The 19,516-nt window shown below is 41.4% G+C and overlaps 2 protein-coding genes across 8 annotated transcripts in view; one reads left to right on the top strand and one right to left on the bottom strand.

Moving 5' to 3' along the window:
* Positions 1-1,910: 1,910 nt before the first annotated feature.
* On the bottom strand, positions 1,911-11,155 carry LOC113106858 (ninjurin-1). Its single transcript, XM_074559922.1, is given in 3 exon segments — positions 1,911-2,053; positions 10,908-11,112; positions 11,114-11,155. Coding segments are annotated over 3 exon segments (390 nt in total).
* A 3,780-nt stretch (positions 11,156-14,935) lies between these two features.
* Positions 14,936-19,516, top strand: part of LOC113107899 (serine/threonine-protein kinase WNK2) — a 69,572-nt gene continuing 64,991 nt past the window's right edge. For 4 of the 7 annotated variants that reach the window (XM_026270726.1, XM_026270729.1, XM_026270730.1 and 1 more), the window contains exons 1-2: positions 14,938-15,107; positions 15,945-16,555. In XM_026270726.1, the coding sequence (XP_026126511.1) occupies positions 16,004-16,555 (552 nt within the window). In that variant the 5' untranslated portion in view covers positions 14,938-15,107; positions 15,945-16,003. Of the gene's footprint in view, positions 15,426-15,944; positions 16,556-19,516 lie in introns of all 7 variants that reach the window. The other 3 variants (XR_003292723.1, XM_026270727.1, XM_026270732.1) reach the window with 3 other exon arrangements.

The raw sequence follows: 19,516 nt of genomic DNA on the forward strand, positions 1-19,516 counted from the left end.
GCAAAGTGCTTTACATAAAAGAAAGTTAAATAATCATGAAGAAAAATAATGACAAAAATAAAACAAGCAATTTTAAAACTTTTAAAATGATTAATTAAAATGAATTTAAAAACAGTTCGAAAATGTGATAGTGTCTATATAATCTACAGCGTCTTATTAACTCATTGTCATCCATTGTCTGCAACACATTTCTTCTGCCTCTTCGTCTCTCTGCCATTTTCTCCTCTGCTAAAGAAACTCTTAAACCTCTCAAAGTCCTTGTCTGTGCTCCTAACAAGTTTGACCTTAAGACCTCTTTTAAGGGTTAAGATGCTTTCTGAATGACTTTTTTCTTTACTAGGATTTTTTCTTTAATTTTAAGAGTAAACGCCCACATTTCTACGAATTTTCTTAGAATTTTGTCACTAGGAGCTACTTTTTGCATTAAGATGCTTTATGAATACGGGCCCTGATCATTAGTTGTATGGTTCTGAGGTGCACAACCCTAATCCAACAAACCTGGAGCAGCTCTTCAGGATTCAGGCTCAGGGCCAGAGTTAGGAAACACTGAATTAGAGTCGTCTATGACAAACCATGTTCCACACATTCACTGGCCAGCAGCATAAATAAAGTAAACTAAAGAAAGTGTCAGAAAACTTAGAGGAATGAAATACATGCAACTCAATGACTTTACTCAGTTCTGTTCCCATTGGCTTGGAATCATGAATGTGATCGCTATAACCAGCTCTCAGTTACTGTTCTGACCTGCATAAGAAGATGCATGCTGATGAAAGTTGTGCACTTACAAATCCAAGACAATGCTTGATTAGGGTTGGAGCTCCACGGTTGATTGAGACTGTGTGTGTGTGTTTGTGTGTGTGTGTGTGTGTGTGTGTGTGTGTAGATGCACATTGTGCCACCAGAGGACAGCATCAGCTTTCTGAGCATGCACTGGAGCTCTTGTCTGTGTGTCTGTGTAAGTGTACAGGAATGGAGAGTTGTGGTCTTTCAACTGAAACATTTAAGGACCACAGAGAGCCACATTTATGACTTAACAGCAAGAGCTCTGAAGCTGAGGTGTGCACGGGACACTGTACAGAACAGAGAGAGCAGAACACAGTGCATGACACAACATCCTAAAACATGTGAATCAAAAACCCGTATCTCTAGACCTTGTGTTTCTAAGAGATGCAGAACAGATGGGATGCACACAATAAATGAATGTGACACTGATAGACATGAGGACAATGAAAATGCTATTGTCTCCTGAGCTCTTGGGCTCAGTTCATCTGAAGCCTTCACGCTCACTGTTCATCTGTGCACTCTGACAAATGAAACACAACAAGGCACTCTGGAAAAGACAGACAGAATTTATCATTCCAGGACCAGTAGAAAATGACTTGCTATAAGAACTCCTCTTTTAATCGATCTTCTCTCTTTCTGTACTTGTTTCTATTGTATAACTGAAATTGCACTGTTTCTAATACTGATAAAACACACTTTGTCTGTGACTACTGTACACTCAGTGTCTTACAGTAGTTACACACTGTCAGGACTCCAACATTTACGAGAAATTTCTCCTTTCACTGACAGTATTTCAGATTTCTTTCTAGCTTTTTTTTGACAAGAGAGTTGGGGGCGTGTTCTAATCATGAGAAGCAGCGTCATAAATTTACACTTTAATTTACTTTTTATTTAAGGTGCAATATTTACATCTGACATCCCACAGAACTTACCCATAATGCCCTGCTACAAGCTCTCACAGCTTATTAAAGTTGAATGTCTCCTGAAGCGCTGTGTGTGTGTGTGTGTGTGTGTGTGTGTGTGTGTGTGTGTGTGTGTGTGTGTGTGTGTGCGTGTGTGTGTGTGTGTGTGTGTGTGTGTGTGTGTGTGTGTGTGTGCGTGTGTGTGTGTGTGAGAGAGAGCTGGAGTCACACGCCTGCACTGGAGCGCTGGACTCCAAACGCAGTGATGAAGACATTGATGACAACTATGATGAAGATGCAGCCTGTGGTGATGTTCTCTAAGATGTTCAGCCTGAGATGTTTCTGCTCGTCATTCAGGTTCCACTTCACTGCACACAGACACACACACACACACACACGCACGCACGCACACACACACACACACACACACACTGTGACTCACATCCACAGTGATCTGATACAGCCTGGCCTGACACACACTCACTAAATATTAATGCACTTTATCACACTGTTTCTCAACTGCTTACACAAATTTTCCAAGCTTTGCCTCTTTTTTCAAAACTTTACACACAAATCCTAGAATCACAAACAAAATGCTTCTCATCTCTTGAAAAAGGAAGCAGTGCATTCAAAATATCACAGACACATCTCAAAAGCAGACATTTCCGAACACCTCTGCCAGAATATACATTTCTGTTAGATTTGTGTGTTACACTGAGAACTGTGTGTTGTGTTTTGTAGAGTGTTTTCTGAAATTGAAAACTGAGTCAAAGGCTGAAAATTAGTGTCTGGTTTTGCAGATTTGGTGTTAGCTTCTGCTCTTTGAGTGTCAGGCTTCTGAAATTGTGTGAAGTAGTAAAAAAAAAAAACCTGTAATATTATGACAAAGGTGTTTGCAAATGTTTGCTTTAGAGATGTGTTTGTGATATTGTGAATGCAGTTCTTCATTTTGTTTCTGTGTGTAAAGTTTTGTAAAAAATAGGCAAAGTTTTGAAAATGTTAGCAGTTGAATTTTCTGTTATTTCATCTGCACATAAAACTGCCTTGTTTCAAACCAACTGATAAAAACATAAGAAAAAATCATGGTGAGCAAACCTACTCTAAGGATTCGAGCAGCAGAGCTTCAAAACATTCTCTTCTACTAGTTAAAACAGCTAACTTATGTCTAAACAAATGCTCAGTTTCAGCGTAATGTGTAAAGTGTGATAAACTCTCTTCTGTTGAGCTGGTGAACAGTGAACTTTTACTCTTTGAAATCTGAGTGAATTCACACATAAGTATTTCATTATAGGATGAGAATACTGTAACAGCTTTTCATTTTACTGACTGTATTACAGCACAAAGAATGAAGGACAAAAGCAGCATTTGCCCATATTTCTTTGCATTCCAAAAAAAAAAAAAAAGCCATCAACATAACACATACAAGTAAATATCAAAATTTGAGGAAAAAAATAAATCAATATTTATATATATATATAAAGCAATAATAAAAAGGTGTGTATCAGGTTGTGTGTATCAGTGTGTGTGAGTATGTATCAGGTTGTGTGTATCAGTGTGTGTGTGTGTATCAGTGTGTGTGCTGTAAATACTGTCAGTGTTCCTGCTGAAAGGCGCTCAGCTCACGCTCGGCTGGGTCAGAGGTCAACACTGAGGTCAGCGGGTGCAGAGTCAGGGTCAGTGGGGACGGGGAACATCACAGAGAGGCAGAGACAGGCAGAGAAAGGTTGTGCTGATATGTAGGTCAAAGAGAAAGAGAGAGAGCGAGGGGTGTATGCTGATGCATTGTCATGTGCTGCTCCTCTAATCCTACAATCACACTGAGTTCACAGAGCTTCAGATTACTGAATGAAGCAGGTCCTGCAGAGACTCTGTGAATACACTCATCAGCTCACAGAGGAAACGCTTCTTATGTGAATATATATACAGTATAGTAATTATTCCACTGAGCAGTGTCTAATTCACTCTCCATATCTCCATGTCTCTTCTCTGATGATGAAGTTTGGTCTCCACAGAAGGACGCCTCTGTATAGAGACGATCTGCTTTGAAACCTGTACTGTTTAAAGCACAATATAAATACATGTGACTTAACTGTTGATCTCGGATCAGTGAGAGCAGAGAGACTTGACTTGCTAATATGCAGACTGCAGAGCACTTGTGTTGTTCAGTGCTTCGTCTCTGTCAGATTACAGCATCAGTGTGAGTCCTGACAGGCCACTAAATCACTTCATGACGATGAGCACTAGTCTATCATGTACATGTACAGCTGGCCAGGGGTCATGGGGTTTGAACTTAGACAAAACCAACTCATTCAAAAAAGATGAACATTTTAAGAGATGATGTATAAACGTATGCATTTCAATAAATAATTATGTGGACATGAAATATTGATTTGAGTTGAAACTGTTTTAAAATCTCAACTCTTTATTACGTTATAATCCATTACAGTTCAAAAAACAATTGTCCTGGCAGCAAGATGGATACTGCGATGATGTTACAGTACTACTAATACTGAGGCCCGTCAGATTAATTTGCAGTAAATACGGTTGATAACAACCGAAGCGTTGAAGTCTGAAGTCATCGAGGTAGTTAAAAAGCTCCTTGGTGGCAAGGCACCGGGGGTGGATGAGATCCGCCCCGAGTACCTCAAGTCTCTGGATGTTGTGGGGCTGTCTTGGCTGACACGCCTCTGCAACATCGCATGGCGGTTGGGGACAGTACCTCTGGACTGGCAGACCGGGGTGGTGGTACCTCTTTTCAAGAAGGGGGACTGGAGAGTGTGTTCCAACTATAGAGGTTTCACACTTCTCAGCCTCACCGGGAAAGTCTATGCTAGGGTACTGGAGAGGAGAATTCGGCCGATAGTGGAACCTCGGATTCAGGAGGAACAGTGTGGTTTTCATCCCGGTCGTGGAACACTGGACCAGCTCTATACCCTTTCCAGGGTGCTGGAGGGTTCATGGGAGTATGCCCAACCAGTCCACATGTGTTTTGTGGATTTGGAGAAGGCATTTGACCGTGTTCCTCGCGGCATCCTGTGGAGGGTGCTCTGGGAGTATGGGGTCGGCGGCTCCCTACTTAGGGCTGTTCGGTCCCTGTACGACCAGAACAAGAGCTTGGTTCGCATTACCGGCAGTAAGTCAGACCTGTTCCCGGTGCATGTTGGACTCCGGCAGGGCTGCCCTTTGTCACCGGTTTGTTCATAATTTTTATGGACAGAATTTCTAGGCGCAGCCAAGGGCCGGAGAGTGTCCGGTTTGGGGACCATGCTATTTCGTCGCTGCTTTTTGCGGATGATGTTGTCATGTTGGCCTTCTCAGACCAGGACCTTCAGCGTGCACTGGGACGGTTTGCAGCCGAGTGTGAAGCGTCTGGGATGAGAATCAGCACCTCCAAGTCCGAGGCCATGGTTCTCAGTCGGAAAAGGGTGGATTGCCCACTTCAGGTTGGTGGAGAGTTCCTGCCTCAAGTGGAGGAGTTCAGGTATCTTGGGGTCTCGTTCATGGGTGAGGGAAGGATGGAACGTGAGATTGACAGACGGATCGGTGCAGCTTCTGCAGTAATGCGGTCACTGTACCGGTCTGTCGTGGTGAGGAAGGAGCTGAGCTGTAAGGCAAAGCTCTCGATTTACCGGTCAATCTACGTTCCTACTCTCACCTATGGTCATGAGCTGTGGGTCATGACCGAAAGGACAAGATCCTGGATACAGGCGGCCGAAATGAGCTTTCTCCGTCAGGGTGGCTGGGCGCTCCCTTAGAGATAGGGTGAGAAGCTCAGTCACTCGGGAGGAGCTCAGAGTAGAGCCATTGCTCCTCCACGTCGAGAGGAGCCAGCTGAGGTGGCTCGGGCATCTATTTCGGATGCCTCCTGGACGCCTTCCCAGGGAGGTGTTCCAGGCACATCTCACCGGGAGGAGGCCCCGGGGAAGACCTAGGACACGCTGGAGGGACTATGTCTCCCCGCTGGCCTGGGAACGCCTCGGTATCCCCCCGGAAGAGCTGGAAGAAGTGGCAAGGGTGAGGGAAGTCTGGGCGTCTCTGCTTAGACTGTTGCCCCCGCGACCCGGCCCCGGATAAGCGGAAGATGATGGATGGATGGGCGGTTGATAACTGAGGAGCAGGGTGGTAATAGTTGTGTTTATGGAAGTGTTGTGATATCAGCAGAGTGCTTTTAAATGGGTGGAAATAACACTAGTTACTGTGCTCTATCAGGTCCTGTAATCACTGCTGTGTACCCTGGGCCTCATTGCTTTCCAAGTACTCTTAGATCCTCTGGGTACACTGTAAAAAAACATCCTAATTTTACGGAAAATAACTGTGATTTTTTTTGTTGGGTATTTTAAATTGTAGTCAAAACTCTGTCAAAAAATTACTAACAGTATCCGGTAATTAACAAATTGGCTGTTATTTTAAGTATTATGACATGAACAATACATTACAGTAATTCACAGTTTTTACTTTAACTTGACTTGACTTGACTTGACAAATGTATGTAAAATTCCTGAAATAATCTGTAATTATACAGTAAAAAAAAAGGTAACCACAAAATATTATTAAAATGTTATTGAAATAAACTAAATAAATAAATAAAATGGCCAAATGACTGGCAGCACCTGCCAAACAAAACAAAACAAACAAACAACAACAACAAAAAACAAAAAGGAAGCGGCTTATTTCATGTAAACAGGTTAGATTGCATCTTTTTAAGCAGAACTGATACTTAAAATCTGTCCTCCACTACTGCTACATTATTACAAGAATATACTACTGATCCAGAGACAAAAATTTAAATTAATAATCATTTAAAAATTTATTTAAAGATAATAAATTATAATACATTTTGTGTATTTACTGAAAGATTTATTTTTTTCATAAAGTAATTACTTCATATTTGTATAAAAGTCCAGATATTTGTCAAGTTTTTCATCAGGTGTCTTCTTGAATTATATGATGTCATTACATTGCTGTTTTGCCTCCAGCCAATCGCTGCACTGCTGTATCGATACATACACATCATCAACAACAGGTGCGTTCGAGGAACCAAATTAGCTAGATCCTAATTAGAGGATATCATCTTGGATGTGACGTTTAGTCTTGGGTGTAATAAGCGCCATACAAAGAACAGGCCCCAGGGGTCAGAAAGTGTAAGTCCTGCTATATGTTTCTTCCAGCCATGAACTCAGCAGCTGATTGACATTGACATTGATTGACAAAAAAAAGTAAAAAAAAAATGCCACTGTAAATCTTAAATATTGAATCAGCTCAGGGTTTTAGACATCAACTAAATCATTTGATCCTCAACAGTGGTGACAATAAATAGTCATTCTGCAGTGCATGATGGGAGTTTTTACGATTCTGTTACCCAGCATGCATTGCAGCATGAAGCATTTTGTTGATTGTCACCATTGTTGAGATTCATATGCTGGTTCTTGATGTCTGTGTGTGTCTAAATAGTACCAGAGCTCAAATGTTTATATGCAATACATACTGTAGATTTAAAATTAATTCATTAAAACTGATAGAGCAGTACTTTCCTTGCAAGCTGTAGTTTTAGGGCGTTGATTATTCAAAACCTAAACATATAAATGAAAAGCAAAATGTTTTTTTTTTATGTAATCAGGCCTGATGACTCTCATCATATAAAAACAGCTAATAGCTGCTCACTGTACAGCACTGCCCTCACTGCTTTACAACACACCATGCTGATGAATGAAAACAAGGGTCAAGAACCCAACTAAAGTAAACACTGACCACCATGATGGTGACTTTATTATTTTTAGTAAAACATCAACATCTACACCTGTTAATTTTCTTTTATGTGACAGAAATAAGGGTTTGTAATAAGTGAAGATGCTGAGATCTAGTTCTTGCACCACTTCTCTTCTCTGTCTACATGGCATCATTAGGTTCTGTCATTCAGAAACATGGCTGTTCATACCACTGCTATGCTGATGACACTCAACTCTACCTCTCATTCCATCCTGATGATCCAACGGTAGCTATTCGCATCTCAGCTTGTCTAACAGACATTTCTTCCTGGATGAAGGACCATCACCTTCAACTCAGCCTTGCCAAGACAGAACTGCTTGTGATTCCAGCAAACCCATCATTTCATCACAATTTCACCATCAAGTTAGGCACATCAACCATAACTCCTTCAAAAACAGCCAGAAGCCTTGGAGTTATGATTGATGATCAGCTGACTTTCTCAGACCACATTGCTAAAACTGTCCGATCCTGCAGATTTGCTTTATTCAACATCAAGAAGATCAAGTCCTTTCTTTGGGACCATGCTGCACAACTCCTTGTTCAAGCTCTTGTTCTGTCCAGGCTGGACTATTGCAATGCTCTCTTGACAGGTCTTCCAGCCAGTTCTATCAAACCTTTACAATTAATTCAGAACACCGCAGCAAGATTAATTTTAATGAGCCAAAAAGAATACACGTCACACCTCTGTTTATCAATTTGCACTGGCTTCCAATAGCTGCTCGCATAACATTCAAGGCATTGATGTTTGCCTACAAAACTACCACTGGCTCTGCACCCATTTACCTAAATTCATTACTTCAGACTTATGTGCCTCTAGAAGCTTGCGTTCTGCAAGTGAACGTCGCTTGATTGTTCATCCCAAAGAAGCACAAAGTCACTTTTACAGACTTTTAAATTAAATGTTCCCTTCTGGTGGAATGACCTTCCCAACTCAATCCGAGCAGCTGAGTCCTTAGCCATCTTCAAGAATCGGCTTAAAACACATCTCTTCCATCTTTATTTGATCCTCTAACTTTAACACTCACTATTCTAATGCTATTCTTAAAAAATCTAACTACCTTTCTAATCTTTTTGTATTATATTTTTCTTTTCATTTATTATGCAATTATATATATGTGTGTGTGTGTGTAAAGACCTCTAACTAGCTTGCTCTATTCTTTTTTTATTCTATCTGTTTTCTTTTTATTTATTATATTAGTTAAAATCCCATGCTACGTGTACTGTGTTAACCTAACTGAGACTTGTTATAGCACTTATATATCATTGCTCTTTTTGTTGTTTTTGATTGCTTCCACTGTCTTTATCTGTAAGTCGCTTTGGATAAAAGCATCTGCTAAATGAATAAATGTAAATGTAAATCTAGAGAGATCCGTTAGTGTTAATGTGAGTTTGTGAGGTTACCGTTGTGCTGAAGAGTTCAGTCTAGTAGTTATACTGTGTGTTGTGTTATTCAAAGACAGTAACTGCGTTGCTGAAGCGGTAATATATAGTTGTATTGTTTCATGCATGCTGTTCCTGGTTGACTGCTAGAGATTCATGTTTTACAATGAACATGTTATTAATAATGCAGGAAATACCTGTTTGCACTTTAATTAAATTAGGATATTTTAGGGTTTTTGTTTGGCAGCTGTAGCTGACTGTCATTGACACTAATGACAGGCATGATGCCAGTATTTCTTCTGTAAATATTCCCCTGGGCAATGGCTGATAGCAATGGTTAACACTAGAACTACCAAGGCAGTCATTTTGACCGTTTTAAAGATTTGCAATGTAATAACTTTGTTGAAATAAAACCCATATAACTACAGTTCCATGACTTTTCTTAAATTAATGTAAATTTTATTTTAACATTGTTATTTTATTAAAATTACAAAACACAAAAGAGTTCTGAGTATTTCTACCTTGAATGGCCATAGCGGTCAATTTGACTGCACATATTACAGGCGTTGTATCTCCTCAGCGCTTTTTCCCACCGTTAAAGATGTGCGTAGCCGTTGCCTAGCAACCTTTCTCTGGCAGTTTTGTATGCTTTTGCTAAGCTAAAACTTAGCTTTACCGTCAAAATGGCAACAAGAAAGAAAATGACTGTCACTGAGGTTTTATCCTTGCTTGAGAACATTGATGATGCAGAGTCTGATGGAGGAGCAGAGAGCGATGTCTCTTGGTCTCTTGACAGTTCGTCTGACACTGATATGATACAACAGAACTATTTATTCATTCTAGATTTCATTAGAGGCTGCATAAAATTGTTTCCGATTCGTGTGGTCCAAACATTTCCGATAATGCTAAAGCATTGTAAACTCCAAAAGCCAAATGTATTGAATAAAGACAGAAGTAATCATTTCCAAAATTCACAATATGTTTTTATCTAACGAAATATTCTGCTTCATTTTATATTTGTTGACATTTTGACTTTCAAAAACAACATTTTAACTGCGGTGAAAAACTTAGATCTCCAGCTTGCCGGATGCAAATTGCGGAAAGCAAATTGCGGCATGCACTTTTGTGGGAGGTCTAGTAGCTCTTACACAATAATATCACGAACATATTATATTATGTATGCTTAAATTACCCCACATTTTTCATAAAACAAGACCATAGAAGCTTTGAAGTAAATATAACATGACAAAAATGACATTCACTGCTGTCTGGTATGAACAGTCAAAATGACCGCTATTGGCAGTTCTAGTAGTTATAGAATTCCAGTAGTGCTAGTGTTAAACAAGTAAAAACAAAAACAAGACATTGTCCACAAAGTTCAGTCGGGAAACTGTGTTTGACACGAGCCGATAGATCCTTGACATGTAATCTACATGGTGCAAACCATGACCACTCATATATCTACAACTGATGAGCTTGCAAACTCTACATTAAAACCAGATATGACCCTCCTCCTCCCCCAGCACCACCTGTCTACATCTGTCACAGTGGACATGATGTATGTCTCATGAATAACAGCCACAGAGTGAACAACACATCTAGTTCACCAAGACCAAACACATACACACTCATATCCATTAACATGCTTCACGTTGTCATGACTGAATTTCTGTCAGCTCTTGATTCGATGTTACACCTACGTATGTCACCTGTATGAGGATTTAATAAGGATATTTCAGAAAATATAAGTAGGGTACAAACAATGCTAATTTCTCATGACGTGAGAAATTAAATTAGCCTTTTAAATTAGCCTCTCTAACAGATGATTTATCTTTTGGCATCTAAGAGGTCTCTGCAGCATTAAAGTCAAATACACCTTGAGCCCTGCTGTAAGGCAAGCGTGTGTGTGTGTGTGTGTGTGTGTGTGTGTGTGTGAGTGTTAGAGTGTGTGTTTGTGTGTGTGAGTATTAGAGTGTGTGTGAGTGTGTGTGCATGTGTGTGTGTGTGTGTGTGTGTGTGAGAGTGTTAGAGTGTGTGTGTGTGTGTGTGTGAGTATTAGAGTGTGCTCTCGTTCACCTGTGAAGATGAGCAGGATGCCCACTAACACTTGTAGACAGAGTGACAGGCTGATGAGTGTGATCAGGGACGTGTACAGTGTGTTTTGGGGCCCTTGCTCCAGCACGGCCTTCAGCTGCGAGGCGTTAGCCATTAGCAGAGCTACGTCCAGCATGCTCTCCGCCGCGCTCTTCTTGTTAGCATAGTGATTCATGTTTAGAGGAGCATGCGACAGGCTGAGGCTGTGAGAAACCTGACGAAAGAAACATAGAGAGAGAGGACTGTTATTATGCTAAAGCCAGTATTAAACTAATCCTACACCAACTACTGCACAACTAGTTTTTATTCACTGAAGCCTTTCTCTCGAGCTCGCTTTCCTGATATTTTTCTCTTAGGAATTAAACAAATAAGTTAAAAATTGATTTCAAATGAGTTAAAAAAAATAGGTAATGGTTAAAAATAGAATACAGTGCAATCAGTTCGGACATTGCACAGTGCTCATTCAGTAAATGCACAGCTAGACAGATGAGTTTTGAGTCTAAATGTAGCTGTTGTTAGCACATCTGATCTCTTCTGGAAGCTTGTTTTGTGTGAACCCTTGGTATTTCTAACTGACTCGATCCTAGTGGTCTTAGTGCTCTGTTAGGTTTATATTCAGTGAACATATCTGAATTATACGTAGTAATACTTGTTTTGTTGAAGAATAACTTTTATGAAATAATCTGTTCCATGATTTTCATGATGCAAAGACTTGAAACCAAAGTCTCTGTAACTCTCACGTGTCTCAAAGCTGCCTCAGGAGTTTTGAGATGAATACAAATAGTGGTTTATCATGTAGATAGAGTTTGAATATCAGCCCAACTAACAGTGCTCATGTTTACAGGCAGTAGAGGATGAGCTATTACCTTGATTTACAATGAACTGCAAAGCCCTTAATGAGCACACAGAACTTACAGAATGAATGGAATGGGATTCTTGGCACGAATGCATGATTTATCTAAAACTTTATTGACTGTCGTAATCTGACTGAAGAGTTTCTGGTGTCATGAAGTAGCATGAAGAATAATAATAAAGAGAGAGAGAGAGAGAGAGTGCTGACTCTGGCACTTCTCTGGTCTTCCTGACAGAGGACTCAATTACTGCTCTCTCAGAGCCCTGAGCTCCACTAGACGAGTTCCCCACATTAAAGTAAAAGCATATCTCACAGCTGATATCACATTGCATGTATGTGTCTACACAGGAAAGATTTAACACATATGTTTGTTATAATTATTGCCTTGACCTTCCTGAGAGAAAGTGTCACTATTCATCACAACAGAGCAGTAAATAAACAGATAACTGAATATGAATGTGTACTGAAAGATATTTGATATATTATTTTATGATGTCACGACCGGCTCAAAGCCGGTGGCAAATGAAATGGAGGACACAGTGACTGGATTGCAAGAAATAAACATTTAACGCAAATAAAATATACATCTAAACAAGAAAACGTGGTCATCTGTAATGTCTGTCAGGTGCATGGGTGTAAATGTAATAGCCACAGAAACAAAATACTAAATCAAATAACAAACCAGAGCCTAAAGCAAACACAAAATAAACCCAGAGAAAGTCCCACTCCTACACTAGCCAGCCTAAACTTTTATAGAGGGATGAACAGGTGGAGATCTTTCTGTTGACGAGTCTCCTAGCCACACCCACTGACCAGCTGTAGCAAGAAGAGTAATAGTCACACTCCAATATACATCTGAGCTGTCAGTGAATGGGTGCCGTCAGAATGAGAGTCCAAACAGCTGATAAAAACATAATCTACAAGTAATCTCATTCTGACGGCACCCATTCACTGCAGAGCATCCATTGATGAGACACTGATGCAATGCTACATTTCTACACACCTGATGAAGAAACAAACTCATCCTGATCTGGGATTGTCTTGGCAAATTTAAATTTTTGGGGGTTAAGTGTTGCTGATACCCTTCCTTCCTTGTTTCCTTCTGTCGCTCTCCTTCCATCCTTCCTATCAGTATTCCTCTGCTGACCGTGCAGATGTAATGAAGACTCCTCACTCTCTCTCATGCTGTTGATCTCAGGATGGCTGCGCTCCAGCGGCTCATCGATCCACCGAAGGGAAATTACATTTCCCTGATTCTCTACAGAGCTTTTAGTTACACACGCGTGCGCGCACACACACACACACACACTCACTCCCTCACACAAACTTCACTTTCTCCTCGTGTTTATTCAGAGAAGCTCTTTTACATAGAAACACAAGCACATGTCAGGGCAGCTGCAGTTGTGTTCTTTGATAGGATATTCCTGCTCTCGGCCTGAGATGGACATCACCATATTGCAATAAATTAATATAGTGAGAGAAATTCTGCCTTACAGCAGGTCTTTACGAACGTTTGATTCTGTCATTTGATGATCTGTCTGTTTCTGGGAGTTTCTCACTCAAGGAGAGCAACAGCACAAAAAGGAAAATGAAGAGCCTATAAAGCAGCAGTTCTGAGTCTGGTTAAGCGGTCAGTGGCATACTCTACAGCTCTGTATAAACCATGACAGACCTGGTTTAGCGTCTGTGTGACCCACCTGCAGTCCAGGACCAGCGGCTGTGTTTAATTCAGTAGTGTCTGCTGCCATCGCTGACACTGGGCTGTTCTCCTGTGCGTCTGTGTCCTCACCGTCACAGGTTTGCCAGACCTCAGTGTTTCTGAGCAGATTCAGGGAGCGATGGGAAGAGGTGTGTATATGATCTATCATGACTGGTTTACACTCATCCAGTATTTATATACGTCGTCTCTCACTCACGTATTCACAGTCTGGACTATTTCAATGCTACACTGCATTTATCACTTCTTCTACACTGCATACTGGTTATTATTCATACTTCGTGTGGTACATTTGCCCAGTAAAGAGAATCATTAGAGTTATCTTAACTTAAATATTCATAAAAATGCATGTGCAAATAGAGATTCTGGGGCAAATATTGCTTGGCTACAAATATATTCTCTTGTTTGTTTTTAAAGGCATAAGTCTGGTCTTTAGCTGTAGAGAAACAGAAAGTGCCACGACTCAAATGTCACTGTGACTATCTGAGCCGAAGCTTGTATTGTCCGACTGGGGATTGTGTTACACGTGAGGGAAATTCAAGAACACACCTTCAGGCTTTAGTCTGTAAAACAGTATAAATATAAATGTACTCTAACCTGTAATAAAAAAAATGCAATTACCTTTATTTAATGTAAAAAATCTAAACAAACAAACAAAAAAAACACTTAAGATATGTAAACTCTGAATTATTTGTCGAATGAGAAGAACAGTCAGAATTGTGAGATAAAGCACCCTTCTGAACACTAAAAGGACAAATGGGACACCTTGTGTGAATTTGGCATCCGATGACCCCTTTAACAAGCCGACAGCTTTCCCCCGGTTTCACAGACAAGACTTAAGTCTAGTCCCAGACTAAAATGTAAATCTGAGCTGTTTCAACTTAAAGAAACTTGACCTGACTGTATTGTTCATCCCAAAGAGGTACAACATCACTCTCACTGATTTTTAAATGAACTGTTTCATCCTGCTGGAATGAGCTGCCTGCATCCTCAAGAATCGGCTGGAAGCACACCTCTTCTGTCTTTATTTGACCCTCGAATTCAGGATTAAGGATAAACATTTGTTTTATCATTATGTGTGAACAGAACCCACAACCTTTTGCACTGCTTACACAATGTTCTACCACAGAGCCACAGGAACATTTAAAAAATAATAAAATAAAACCCTTTCTATGTGTACTGATTTAGGCTAACTGAGACTTATTATAGCACTTGTTCTTTGGTTGATTTTGATTTCTTTGGATAAAAGCGTCTGCTAAAAGACTGCATGTAAATGCACTAATGTGCATGAGTGGCATTATACTTTTTAAGGATTCTGTTCCCTTCGTGCTAGGAAAAGAGCTGCTTGGAGATCCTGCGAACTATCTCCTTCTGCAGTGCTCCTGCTGTGGTGTGAGGTGAGGAGGAGGCAGAGGAATGCTGGGAATGACGCTGTGATTGGAGCGGCGCGCGCGGGGCGTGGAGGAGCAGCGCTGTCGGAACGAGCTGAATGAGACGCGCAGCTCCGACGCGACACTCCTGTGTGTGAGCGCCTGCTGGATCGTGTCTTATCTGCGGTCAGCGCGTCATCTGTGCCGCGTTAAACACCGCCAGCGACGCTCGAGCTTCTCATGTGAGTTACCCATCATGCTGCTTTATGATCGGTGCATGTGACGGAGGACATCAGAGCTGTGCACCTGCATCATCATCATCATCATCATCATCATCATCGCTAGCCGGATTACTGGGCAGATATCGCAGCTTAAACCACGGATTGTGAAGCATTTAGAAATTCTGACGTTGACGCGATATTTGAGCAGTTTTACAAATATTCTAAATAAAAACTAGCGTCTTTATACACTTTGAATTGTTATTATGAAACCTTCTTCGATTAGTTTAGCATTGGTTAGCATTTAGAGGCCAATCTCTTAAAGTGACATTTGTCCACGCTGTAAGTATGCATCATGTTTCATAGCAGCTCGACTGAAAAAAGAAGAAGATACTGAATCCTTTTTCTAGTCATTTTTTAATCTCGTTTTTATTGCGCTTTAGAAAAAAAAAGGTGAAACATGCTCAATGCCAGTGTTTTATTTCATTACTATGGATTTTGACAGTGGCCTTCCTCTTCCTCTCAATAAATGAAGAAACACGTAAAAGATGTCGTTTTACGTGCCTTCTGTTCATATAATATGCAAATGTGTGCTTATTTAATGATAAAACCATATTTGCATTTGAGTTTAGTTTAAAGGGGAGAAAATGTAAATTTACATACAAAATGCATGATTGTTTTTTAATTTCACCAAAGAACAGCTAACCCACATCCAGACTAATTATTGTCTTTAATGACACTAGAGGAGATAAAAATGAAAAGTGTGCTTTCTGTTGGCAAATGTTATTCCATGCATACAGGAATGAAGATTGATTTCCTGAAACTGTTGAATGCTGTTGTGATGAATATGTTGTTCCACAGATGGAGTGTCAGTGCTGCTCTCCTGAGGTTCGATCTCAAACCTGCGACTGATTCAGACCATGGAGCCCAAAGCCGAGTGCTGCGCCTCATCCGTGCCCAACTCTCAGTGTGAGCTCCAGCTCCACATCTACGAGACCATCAGTGAGGGGAACGTGAACAAGCTGGAGAGCTCCGCGCTGGTGCGTGCCGGCAGCGACCCCAGCTCCTATCCCTCCTCCAAACGCCAGAGGTTCATCCGCAGGAGCCTGTGGTTCACCGATCATGACGAGCCCCAGGCCAGCGACTGCCCCCTGGAGTGTGAGGAGCTCAGCGTCCCCCGGAGGACTCTGGCGGTCCGCTCCGGTTTACAGGAGGAACGGAGCGCGGAGAGCCAGACGGATCAGAGAGAGCTGGAGAGCAGCGGCGCACAGCTCCGAGCGGACGGCCTGAACACTCACATGAAGACGGCCAGCGAGGAGAACGAGGAGGAGGCTGAGATGAAGGCCGTGGCCACCTCTCCCAGCGGACGCTTCCTCAAGTTTGACATCGAGATCGGCCGCGGCTCCTTCAAGACGGTCTACAAGGGCCTGGACACGGACACCTGGGTGGAGGTGGCCTGGTGTGAACTTCAGGTGTGTTTCTGCATGTTCTCCTCGATCTGTGTGTGTTTGTGTGATGGTGATACCTCAAGCTGCCAGTGGCGTGGGAAACGGCATTTTTATGTTTATTCCAAATGTAATGTCAAAGCAGCTTGTCATGAGTAGGTTGGTTGCTCATGGCAGCGGTTTATATTTGGGGTTTGATAGCGTAATGCTTCTGTTCAGATCTGGAAGTGTTTAGTGAAGAGTTGTTGGACTCTCTGTATCTCTGACTGTCCTCTCCGTCTTCAGCCTGGGTCAGTAATCCTGGCTACACAAACACTATTAGAGAGAGTAAAAGTACTGTTCAATGAAAACACCACTTAAGGAGCAAATAACTAGTTTGGTGAAATAATGCAGATGAAGTCAGTGCAGGGTTTATGGGAAAGATGCATTATTTGTGAGAGGTGGCACACTGAGTCACTGTAATCTTTTAAAGGAACATTAAAAATCCATCTGTCAGAGGATAAACAGTAGTATGGTGTAGTGATGGATGCTATCGTACTGTACTTGATTGCCATGTTGATTGAAGTACAGTAGATGCAAGCCAAATAATGAACCAGATTATACAGAAGGCATACAGTGGTGTGTTGATCATTTCCAACAGATGCGTTCAAGACCATCATCAATCACTCTTATTGTGATAAAACCTTGTTTCGTTTGTTGGCCAGCTCAAAATATCTATGCATCTTTAAAAAGCTTAAGTTTAACACAACACAGAGAAGCAGATGCTTGGAATCATGGATGCAGTGAAAATCAAAATCAAACCAAACTTCAGGAGTCCTGTAAAGACGTTCAGATGACTTTAACACCTCTTCAGATGCGTTTGAAAGCTGCAGCCTGATTTAAAACACGTCCGCTTCAGTTCCTCCGTGTGTGTGTGTGTGTGTGTGTGTGTGTGTGCGATACGCATCTAGCTGCAGGAATGTGGCGTCACTGATGGGCATCTCAGACCCACAGAAACACATCCAGTCGTGTCTGGGTTTGTCTGCCTGTGTTTGAGCTGGATTTGGGGTAAACACTGTAAACTAGGTCAGTACTGTTGTTGATTTGGTTCTGTAGAGGAAGAGCAGTCGACCATGGTGAGAAATCATTCTTCTCGGATCTATTGGCCTTTCACTGCAGGAAACGTACTTTTAGGGATTCAGACACCGATAGCTTTGTCTTCTATTCAAATGATGTTCTTTTGAAGCAGGTTTGACTGAGTGTTGGTGATATTATTGGCATGTCCACCGATCCTCCTTCGTCACACTGTCTGTCTGGATCGTGAGCGCACATTATTCCAGAACACTTCTCCATGGCACTTCAGAGCATAAACAGCTGAGCGTGGTGCTAGCAACAACAAGGACGTGGGTTCAATTCCCAGGGAATGCATGAACTAGGCAAATGCATTGATTAAATTCATAAACCGTTGTAAACCTCGGATCAGCACAAGCATAGCTTTAGCTTCTGTGGAGTTCCTCATCATACAGATGTCAGAAAGTGTTTTATCTTGTGGACTGTGGAGTCCTCGTGCTTCAGTCGAATCTGTTAATGGTGGTCTGGCGTCCTGCCTGACAGATGAAGCCACATCAGGTGAATTTGTGCTGTGTCAACAGCACCGCGCTCACACAGACTCATGGGAAATACACTGAATGGCCTCGAGCTGCCCAAACCCTGCTGCCAGGAGAGGAAGATAAGAGAGGCACATGCAACAGAAAGTCTCATTGTCACATGACCTGATCTTACTGCATGTGAGATTATGATCTGTGCGTTCATACTGGTTTAGCGAGAGGATGCCAGGTGTTCAGATCACTTTTACTCTGTTCGTGTTCAAAGCGCTGTGTGGTTCACAGATTGCAGGTTCATGGGGCTCTTGCAGAAGTGATGTTCTCCAGCTCATGGCTCACAACTGTCCTCCATCAGCCTGTAATTAGTGTGTCACTCGCAGCTCTTTAAGTGCCCTCACATGTGTGCCCTCTGTGTGATGCACAAACATGCAGATTTTCCGATTTTATGCACATTTTGTCTTATCGGCTAAAATCTTTATCCTACTCAATTGTGCACATACATTTTTTATAGGTATTTGTAGAATATATTCACATCTTGGTGTTTCCATACTGCTCTTTTTAAGCGATTTCCAAAATGCACATAAAAATAGGTGGCTGGAAACATATATTTACACATCAGTCAACGGTCTCGAGTGTCTTTCACACTGGCCTTGGTTAAAAAATGTGATTAATTAAAAGAAAACTTTTTTGTTAACGGTTTCGATCCTTGTTGGTTCGACTAGCTCACAGCTGAAACGAGACCAAGCCAAGGAAACCTGAAGTTAGAGGCTATGTTCATCCGTGTGGAAGGAGCAGATATAAGGATGCTGCTGTTGTGACTGCAGCGGGAGACGAGAAACGGGGCGTTCACGTAGGATGTGTTACTGTGCCCAAAAATAGCTGGAGTGAAGAAAACAGAACAGAGCCGAATGCGCACCGCTCGTCCTCAAACTAGCCTGGACACAAACACCATTTGTTTCTGATTCTTATTCCTCCGAGCTCAAGTGTAAGGTCTTGATGATGCACAGATCAGTGATTCAGTGAGAGATCTCCTCGGCTAGGGATGGAACCATAAATATAATGTAGGGACGAAACCTAAATATAATGTAATTATAAATAACAAAAATAAATTGAAATTTTCAAATAATCCCCAAATCAACAGTAACACAAATAAAGTAAATCTCTTCATATAAACAAACTGAGGCTTTGTCTGTGAACTTTCCATTTAAAATGAGAGGCAACCAGTGTATTTTAATCTGTTTCCAAACAAAGATGCTGCATACATGCAAAATGAGCAGTCTTTAATCTATATTAGATTGTATAATTGTGTAAGAATGATTTGACTTCAGTTTTGTGTCACTGTGCATGAAACAGAAGCAGCAGACGAGCTGAACGAGACGCAGATCCACTCTCTGCCAGCAGGTGG

Source organism: Carassius auratus, chromosome 8 (assembly GCF_003368295.1).
Source record: "Carassius auratus strain Wakin chromosome 8, ASM336829v1, whole genome shotgun sequence".
In the NCBI taxonomy this organism is placed as follows: Eukaryota; Metazoa; Chordata; class Actinopteri; order Cypriniformes; family Cyprinidae; genus Carassius; species Carassius auratus.